We start from the raw sequence: 9,596 nt of genomic DNA, 5'->3' as shown, positions 1-9,596 counted from the left end.
CTGAAGAGTTCTTTATGGCAGAGGGGTTGAATAATGAGTATTAAAAAATACAAAACTTCTAAAAACAGAGGCAAACAGACGGTTATACTTGCAATATGGCTGGAAAAAAAACTTGAAATCAGCACAAATAGATGAAAACTGCAAATAAACTTAAAAACATCTGCACCTTATTACTCTTCTGTGTGTATTTTGATGTGTGCTTCATTTTATTATGGAGGAGGGCTTGTCTCAGAATCCGGCCCTGCTGAAGCAGCGCATGCTTAAACCTGCTTCCGGTTTGATGGCTCGTCGACAGCAGATTTCACCCTCAGCCCACTTGGATGTAGGAGTGTCCGAGCAGCCTTTAAAGGCATCACACGCTTCCTGTAGTACTGCGCTGGGTTATAGGGCGCCTCATGATCAGGCTAACTTGCGTTCACTTGTCGGCGTTGAAGCGCAGCTCCAGTTTAGGTAAGGACAGCTGAGTGCCACAGAGGGCTGTGCAGCCCGTGATAAAGCTCCGAGAGTGGGTGACTGCAGTCAGACAAACAATGAGAGCATGCCTCAACAGATTCAAGCGCTCGCTTTTTGCTCGATCCCAGTTGCACTGTCGCTTATCGCCGCCTTGGCCTGTTTAAACGAGAAAGGTAAAAGAGACTGACGTTATCTCAAAGTTTTACTTCATTAAAACTTAGCTTTAGACTGTAACGTTAGGTGAGCCGTTAGAGTCGTCCAGTGCTCTCCGTGTTGGCCGAGCAGCTGACAGTTTGGCTCGTTGTTGAGGTGAGGTGGGTCTCTAGGACCCCGCAGAAATGCGTTCGCGGGGCGGGGGACCAGGCGGAGAAAGGTGAAGTTAACCTCAAAGGACTGATCAGAGGTCAGTTTGGACATTTACTCGATGTAGTGTTACCGCTTGAAAACGGCTCTTGTAGCCGATCTCCTGTCGGTTTATCCCAGAGCTACGCATTTTGACGACACGAATGAGATAAACACAGAAGGCTAGGCTTTTAGCTAGCTAACAAATAGTTTGACCTGCACACGTTGTGATGATCTTCAAGTTTAAGACCAAAATTATTACCCCGGCTGGTCCTTCTGAGCTAGCGAAATGGCCGTTTGTCGTTGTTTGGGCTGACGGTGGTCCGCGGCATTGATGCGGCTGAGCGCAGAGACCCAGAGCAAACGGCCGTCATAATCCGCAGTGTCAACATCTCCAATCAACTTATTCCCCGGGGGTGGAGGTTACGCCGGGAGACGGCCTGTTTTGGATCAGCTATGCAAGCGAACACAACGCGGGGCTTCCTCTGGTCGGACGTGGAGACGAGGACGCTGCTGAACATCTGGGGAGAGCAGGACATCCAGGCGGCGCTGGATGGAAACTTCCGAAACAGCTTCGTGTACCGCGACGTCTCCCGGAGGCTGGGAGCCATGGGGTTTGAAAGGACGCCCGAGCAGTGTAGGGTGCGGATCAAGAGCCTCAAGAGGCAGTACTTGTTGGCGAAGGAGGGCAATCTGCGGAATAATGGGCAGTATCACAAGATCTGCAAGTTTTATGACACCATGGAGAGGATTTTGAGTAACCGGCCGAGTCTGGACGCCCAGGAGTTTATAGACAGCGGTGCGGGAGGAGAGGAGGCCGTCGATGGCCCGGAGGAGGATGGGGAAGATGCTCAGGATGCTTACTCTGAGAGCACAGGGGAGTGTCCTTATCCCGCTGAGACTGAAGTAAAGTTGGAATACCCAACTGTTCCCATCCCCATTCCGGTTAAAGTGACAGTGGGGAATAATGGTGAGTCCAACCTTATCCACTATCACTTTTTCGTGGCTTTATCATGTTTCAGTGCCTCGAGTGTGACTCGAGTATGTGTGCTAACATAATGTCACACCCTTCTCCACTTCAGGGACTTGTGCGAAGCCGCCTAACAGCAGCCAGTCGGCCAGCTGTTTGTCAGCCAGAGCGCCCAAACGGCCCAGGAAGCGACGCGCCAATTTCCCCATGGAGAAGCTGATGGAGCAGTTCCTGGAGCAGAGCGCCCAAGCCGAGGACGACTTCTACCGGATGGAGGAGCAGCGCTTGCAAGCAGAAGACCGGCGCCGGGAAGCTGAGCATGCCCGGGAACTGCAGATGCTTCAGATGCTTGGCCAGATGTTCGCCAGCATCTCCTCCTCCGGCTCAGCATCCGCTCCGTCCAAGACGGCGAATCCTGGCCGCGCTCCGGTCATTTCCAGTACCTCCCCGTCGCATACACGTGGCCACTCCGGTCATCCCAAACGCCCTTCGCCCCAGACAGACTCTCTCACACAGCAGAATCCATTTCTGAGCGCAGACCCTCAGGCGTTAGGTATTTAGTTCCGGCGCTACGCGTGAAGCCTTGATGTGGAGAGAAACCTGAAGGCAGATTAGCTGTAACGTGAAAGATCACACTCAGTTATTATTCTTATTTTGGATCGTGTTAGTGTGTTTTTGTTGTCGACCACAGTGGTTTGAAACTCGCTCGTACGCTGAACACTCTCACTTTGTTTATCTCCTCAGTTTTTGAGCGCTTCTACGGTTTGGGCTCCACGTCGCACAGAGGTATGGAGGATGACATCCTGCCACTGGTAAAGAACATAGTCCCTCCGCTGACATCCAAAAAACACAAGGGACAAGATGGACGTATTGGGATCATTGGAGGATGTCAAGAGTATGTTGCATAAAAGATTCCTGCATGATTTAAAAGAAAAAAACAAATTCAGTGGAACATTTGCCCTAATTTCTCTTCATCTCTAATCTCTAAAGCTACACTGGAGCTCCTTACTTTGCTGCCATCTCTGCTTTAAAAGTGGTAGGCAGTAAAGCTTGACTATCAATTTTGTCCATTCATTTTTAAAAAAAAAATTTCTAATTGTATATTGTATATACATTTTTTTTCTCATCTCCAGGGGGCTGACTTGTCTCACGTGTTCTGCACCAAAGATGCTGCAGTTGTAATCAAATCATACAGCCCTGAGCTCATAGTCCATCCAGTTCTGTAAGTACAGAGCCAATAATAATCTTTCTGTAGGATTTGAAGTAGCTGGTAGCAGTTGGCTCATTGAGAGTGCAATGGTGTGTATTTATTAGCATTATGCACTGGTATTTGTGTTGTAAAGGCTCACCTTCTAGCACATTCACTTCACCAGATGCACCTTGTTTCTTTTCCTCACCTTTGATTGGGTGTGGTGCTTGGCCTTAATTGCACTCACCTGTCACACATTATATGTCACACAGTATATAAGGACTGCACTCACCTACCCCTCACTCTTTCTTCACTCCCACATGGGGCGGCAGCTGAGGTGAGTTTCTCTTTGAGTCTCCTGAGTTTATGTATCATTTTGAATTACTTAAATCATACTTTATGTCCTTTTTAGAGAGAGCAGTCCATGTGTGTCTTTGTTTCCTTCCTTCCTTCTTTGCCTTATTTATTTGAGAATAAAAAGAGAACCCTGAGAATAATTCTGGCTGCTTTTTCTTATTCTAACCGGATGAGCCCATGATGCTGATTGCTTCAGCCCTGAACCAACCTTCCTTCAAAACAATTTGGATGCATTCACAAATGTTACACAGTGTGTTATTGCAAGCAAAAACATCAAAGTTTACCCAGGCTTTGTGGCGAGGCATAAGATTTTCAAAATAAATAGTTGCGCACGTCTTCTTTTTTTGTTGTGAGTTGTAATGTTATTTGGAGCCAAATTCTGCATTTCACTATCATCACTCTACTCCGTTGTATTAAACGTTGCGTGTTATAATTAACACGCTGCTTTCTCACAATGATTCTGTAATCACTGTCCTAAATATTTAAATTTCTGACATTTGTCAGATCATGAACAGGTAGTGTCATAATTCTGGGTATTCTGTCAGTGTGACAGTACAAACCTTCACAGCTCACGCTTACTTGTCGTGGCTGGAGCGGCTTGGGAACCTTACAGTAACATTAATGACTGCGTTTCAGTTTGGTGAGCCTGTGCCAGTGTGCTCTTAGAAAGCCATTATTAGCTTGTTATAGCAAAAAAATGTTAAAAGGCTCATTTCTCTACAAGAGGCACTTACAGAAAACATTAACATCGACTGCTTTCTATTTGTTTGCTCACTTCAGAGACCCGTTACAGTGTTATCAGTCTTCACTTTGTGTGTGTGTGTGTGTTTTCCTTGCAAACTAATTGGAAAATTTGGGATTAATTGTGCATTCCAGCATGTCTGACAATCTGTGTGTATGTGTGTGAATGAAGGGACAGTCCTAACGCAGTGGAAGAAATAGAAAAATGGCTTCCAAGACTACACGGACTTGTGGTGGGACCAGGCTTAGGAAGAGAAGACTTATTATTGAAAACAGCAAAGGCACGTGGAGCACATTCATTCTTCCTTGCGCTTAACACAGTCTCGGCTACTCTGCTAGATACTTCTGCATAAGCATGGCGGACTAGTCTTATTGCTAGCACTTGTTATAGCACAAGTGTTACTGGTGGCTGATAAATTACTACTTCTTTTTTTCCCCCCACCCCAACGGAAGGCTTATTAAAGACAGACCCTGTGCTCTCTCTCTCTCTCTATTTCAGGAGGTCATTGAGAAGTCGAAAGCAAGAGATATCCCCATAGTCATTGATGCAGTAAGTCTTGATAAAATAAAGTCCCAGATGTGGAGCGGAAGGTGTTTCATTTGCTAAGTCATACATAGTGTGTGTGATCATTCTTAACAGGATGGATTATGGCTGGTTACACAGCAACCATCTGTTATCCAAGGGTACCAGAAGGGCATCCTTACGCCTAACTTCATGGAATTCACTCGATTGTATGAGGCATTGGTAAGTTTCTTGGCACAATTCAGTCCCACTCACTAGTTGACAGCAAATAACATGTGATCCTCTATGCTGATGTGTGTCTTTTTACGTTGTCTGTGTGCATTAGCACCATGAGCCCATGGACAGCAGTGATTATCAGCGGAGCGTCATGCAGCTCAGTGTAGCTATGGGCAACCTCACCTTGGTGCTGAAGGGGGAGCAGGATTTCATCACAGATGGCAGCAAAGGTTGGCATCAAACAGAACGTGCTTTAATTTCTTCCGGCTGATCGTTCACTCTGTTTATTCTCAGATGCTTCGGAGCTCCTTTTGTGACGCTGTGTCGTGTGCTGCTGTTTGTAGTGTACTCATGCAATTTAGAAGGCAGCGGGAGACGATGCGGTGGACAGGGGGATCTCCTTTCTGGATCTATGGGAGTGCTGGCACACTGGGCCCATGCTGCTTCCACAGCAGGAATGATCAGAAGGTGAAGGCATGATTTTTGCTTTTTGTGCTATGTTTGAATGAATGTATAGGCCAAGCTTTTCAGGGCTCAATGGATAAAAAATAGTTTTTTTTAAAAATATATTTACACACACATTACCTACAGAGTGCACTGATTTACATGCTGAGAGTGTATAAAAATTATCACCAAACGTTCTGACCACTTCTCACGATGATTTTTTGGCTTTTCCTATGTAATGAATGCATAAAGTGTGATGTTGCACAGAGAAATGTACGTGTTCACTTTATTTGGATGTATATTCTCTCTTTTTTTTCCCCTTCTTTTTTCCCTTTCCTCCCCTATAGTATGAATCCCTCAGTGGTTGCTGCATTTGGTGCTTGTTCGCTCACCAGGCAGTGCAACAGTCAAGCATTCCAGCGGCACGGCAGGTCCACCACCACGTCAGACATGATCCAGGAGATCAGCTCAGCCTTCAAAAAGCTGTTCGAAAGCTAAAAACAGTCAGCGATGCAAACAGTTGTAAAAAGAGAATAAATTTTACGCTCCTAACGTAACCTTTTTGGGATTGAAAGAAATGTTCTTCTTTAGCTGAATTTTAATGACTGATTTGAACCCGGAATCGAAATTTGGTGCAAAATATACACACTGACATGTTGTTTGTGTTGTGTTTAATGGAAAAGTAACAAAAAGAAAACCACTAGTTGAATAATGAATGCCTTCACCAAGCCCACCAAAGAGACTGAGACATTAGGATGAATGGGCTCACACTAAACCAGAAACCTGTATACGTTTTGAAATAAATTATAAATGTGATTTTGTTTGTTTGTTTCGACAAAGTTCTTAAAAGCCATCATGGAAGTATTACTGGGTGAGTGACTGCAGAAAACGTGACTTTTATAGAGTCAGTGGGGAATATTAACTTGTAAAGTCCATGAAAACCGATACCTGCTGGACAACAAAGTGTTTTGGTTGGTTGCAGCATCGTAAACCTAAAAGCAGAAGAGTGAGGCGTGTGTGATTCGTGTAAAGTATGCGGCGCATGCGCATAGCTGAATTATCCGACAGCTAGCTCCGTTGTTGCGAGTCCACCGTAGTTACACACACACACGCACTACCTAGCGTTAGCAACAAGACCCACAGCAGCATCACAGAGTCTGTAAGGTTAACTCGGAGTATTCACAGGTAAGTTTACTCACCCTCCGCTTATATGGCAACTGAATGTGTGTGGCGAGGTATCTGCTCTGTATTTCCGTAAGGATTGGAGCTGAATTTCGTTTAGTATTGTTATAAGCTAGTCGGCTAATCCAGCTAACAGACACGCCGAAGCCAACGCGTAAAGACCACTTTAAAGTGCCAAAGCAGTAAAAGACCATTCTGTTTGTCCGCGTTGTGTTAGCTAGAATTGTCCGTAAATGTTCAGTGGGTGCTTAATGTGTTGAAGGTGAAACGTATTCACTTCGGTGACCGTTGTTCAAAGCGTTGTTTGCAGTGTTGGGGAGTAACGGAATACATGTACCGCCGTTAATAATAATAATAATAATAATAATAATGGATACTTTATTGATCCCCATGGGGAAATTACTTGTTTTTCTCTGCATTTGACCCATTCACTCTGTGAAGCAGTGGGCAGCCCACTAAGCAGGCGCCCGGGGAGCAGTGTGTAGGGACGGTACCTTGCTCAGGGGTACCTCAGGGTAGCCGTTAAGTGGATTCGAACCGCCGACCTTCCGATCATGGGGCGACCACTTTACCTACTGAGCTATACGTATTTAAAATACAAAATATGAGTAACTGTATTCCGTTACAGTTAACGTTTAAAAAGGTGGTATTCAGAATACAGTTACTTTGTTGAAATAAATGGATTACACGGCGGTACTTTCCTGTTTCATATTGTCGCGGGTCAGGACTGTTTGGGTTTTGTTTGACAGCTACGTGCTGTTGTTCCAGGCGGCAGCGTTACGGTTGCCATGGTTACAGGGCGACGCTCTCTCTCTCTCTCTGCGACTGTGTGTTTCCTGGGTGAGAGAGAGCGCCTTTTCGTTGTTGTTGTGCTAAGCTAACGGGCAGAATGCTACAAGCATAGCTCTAAAGAATGTAGCATCGTGGGCAGTGTAGTCCGTGCTGCAGGGAGAATGGACTGCCATACACGTTATGTGTCTGTGAGCGCGAGGAGGGAGAATAACGTTTACACCGTAACTTTAAGCTAGCACCATAAAGACGGTAAAACACGTAATAATATCTACAAATGCATCTTAAAGCTGTTATATTAGCACTCTGTGTATTACTAACATAACCACATTAACATTACTGACACTCGCTGCCTTTTAATAGTCATTCTATAAATGCTGTCCGTGTAAATGGTCTTACCTGTAAACACTGCATATCCACCGGATTCCAGCCAGAGTGGATTCTGGAGTCTTCCACGCTCCTGTTAGTGATCCTCCATCTGGATGGATGAGAACAACCTTCTGAACAATCTAGCAGGAGATGGCCCATATCTATGGGACTGATTTGTGCCAATAACGCCCATTGTATGGACTGATAACAGCCGAAGTGGGTGAATAAAGTCACCCAGTAGCTAGCTGTGCCATTACCCAGCATACATCACTCCCTCCATAAATGCAATAAACCATACAAAAGTATCGTTCTACCTGTTTTTCAGGTAGTTGTTTACATTATATAATTTATTGTGTTCAGTATACGTCACTACAATGTGATTTCGGAAATATACGGACAACAGGCTCTTCCGCGGCAATCTCTTCAATCGGAGGACCCTTCACGTCAATTCCCGACGCGAGGGGGGTACCCTGCGCGTCCATAAGTGCAGCAGAGGGAGCCTGACCATGCGTCACACGTTTGACGAGTTGGGAGTGAGAACGTGTTGACCACACCGATAAAATATATTTGCTGTTTTAATAACGTTTAATTGCCACTGTATGAGCTCATCTTGTGTTACATCCTTGAGAGAGAGACCTGCGGCTGCCTCCTTCCTTTGGCTCCTTGGGTGTCTTTATCTGAGCATCACTTTTGCTTCCACTATGACGCCCCTGGTAGCAACATTTAACTTTCAAGGCTGTTTACAATCAGTTTTGAGCGTAATCAGCTCTTAGTTATTCTGACCTCACCACAGCGCCATCGACACGACGTCTGTGTGCAGACTCATGACCGTCATGTCACACGTAGTAGAACACATGAGAGAGATGCTGGTTCATCACAGCCATAAATATGTTACAAATGAAGACATTTCACTATGTTCAGATACCGGATTTAGTGCTACATGTGGTATTTTAATAGAAAAGGCTGCGAGACAGTGTTTGGATCCCCGTTTTTTCATGTTGTCTGCAAATCTCAAAAGTGAGTGTTAAACTTTAACCTTACCTGTTCGCTGCAATAAAAATACAGATTTGTTAAAAAGTTATGTTTGTTATAACAGTAAGAATATGCTTACCTAGTTTTGCTATGAACATTTGTAATTGTCATGGTCCTGGGTTGCTGAATCAGTGTTTTGAGTTTATTTTCTAGTTTCTTCTGTTTTTGTATTCGCTCTTAGGGGCTGGGTCTTGTGTTTAGTGTTTCTGTTATCCCTCCCTGTTTCCTTTCCTGGTGTTCTTATTTTGAATGGTAAATGGCCTGGATTTATATAGCGCTTTACTAGTCCCTAAGGACCCCAAAGCGCTTTACATATCCAGTCATCCACCCATTCACACACTGGTGATGGCAAGCTACATTGGAGCCACAGCCACCCTGGGGCGCACTGACAGAGGCGAGGCTGCCGGACACTGGCGCCACCGGGCCCTCTGACCACCACCAGTAGGCAACGGGTGAAGTGTCTTGCCCAAGGACACAACGGCCAAGACTGTCCAAGCCGGGGCTCGAACCAGCAACCTTCCGATTACAAGGCGAACTCCCAACTCTTGAGCCCCAAGATTAAGTTAACTTTCGTTTATGTTTGAAATTATTGGGTTGATTTTTGTTTATATTTTTCAACGAAATAAACGCCAGAACTTAAAAGGCCGTGACACTGGTACTCATTTCTTGTCGTCTCACTGCCCTCGTTCTTTTCGCCTCCGTGCTCCCCTGGTTCATCTTCGCTCACTTCATCTGCACTTGGCTAGTTTTATTCTTCTTCGCTTGCACAGCCAAGACGAACTTCATGGAAAGTCCTTGTGGAGAATGGCTTCATCGAGCCACTGTTGGCCTCATTTGGTATTTCGACTGGTTTAATTTTGCCGAGGTGAAGACGCGGTACAGGACTGCGCCGTTTCACCGGTTTATACTGAGTGATATTTGCATCCTCTGTGCTGTGTGGTGCTGGAAGATGAGCACACATCCTCCTGATTTTGTGAAAGAGCCCGTGT

The 9,596-nt window shown here is 45.3% G+C and overlaps 1 protein-coding gene across 5 annotated transcripts; it reads left to right on the top strand.

The window, feature by feature from the left end:
• Positions 1 to 278: 278 nt before the first annotated feature.
• Positions 279 to 6,051, top strand: LOC146650983 (ATP-dependent (S)-NAD(P)H-hydrate dehydratase-like). Of its 5 annotated transcripts, none has more exons than XM_085384724.1 (12): positions 279 to 450; positions 1,250 to 1,765; positions 1,878 to 2,318; positions 2,510 to 2,660; positions 2,756 to 2,801; positions 2,899 to 2,987; positions 4,225 to 4,333; positions 4,552 to 4,602; positions 4,693 to 4,797; positions 4,901 to 5,021; positions 5,136 to 5,259; positions 5,583 to 6,051. In XM_085384724.1, exons 1-12 carry the CDS (start codon positions 396 to 398, stop codon positions 5,731 to 5,733), a joined length of 1,959 nt encoding a protein of 652 aa, XP_085240850.1. In that variant the 5' UTR covers positions 279 to 395; the 3' UTR covers positions 5,734 to 6,051. The 5 variants fall into 5 exon arrangements, with proteins under 5 accessions (XP_085240850.1, XP_085240848.1, XP_085240849.1 ...); XM_085384723.1 differs by having other exon boundaries at positions 308 to 624; positions 1,134 to 1,765; XM_085384720.1 differs by lacking the exon at positions 279 to 450 and having other exon boundaries at positions 653 to 1,765.
• Positions 6,052 to 9,596: the final 3,545 nt, after the last annotated feature.

The sequence above is a fragment of the Rhamphochromis longiceps genome, linkage group LG16 (assembly GCF_057381845.1).
Source record: "Rhamphochromis longiceps isolate RC_006_pf linkage group LG16, R_longiceps_female_GT1.1, whole genome shotgun sequence".
Taxonomy (NCBI): domain Eukaryota; kingdom Metazoa; phylum Chordata; class Actinopteri; order Cichliformes; family Cichlidae; genus Rhamphochromis; species Rhamphochromis longiceps.
The sequence above is the reverse complement of the archived record's forward strand: the minus strand, read 5'-3'. Positions and strand labels throughout refer to the sequence as shown.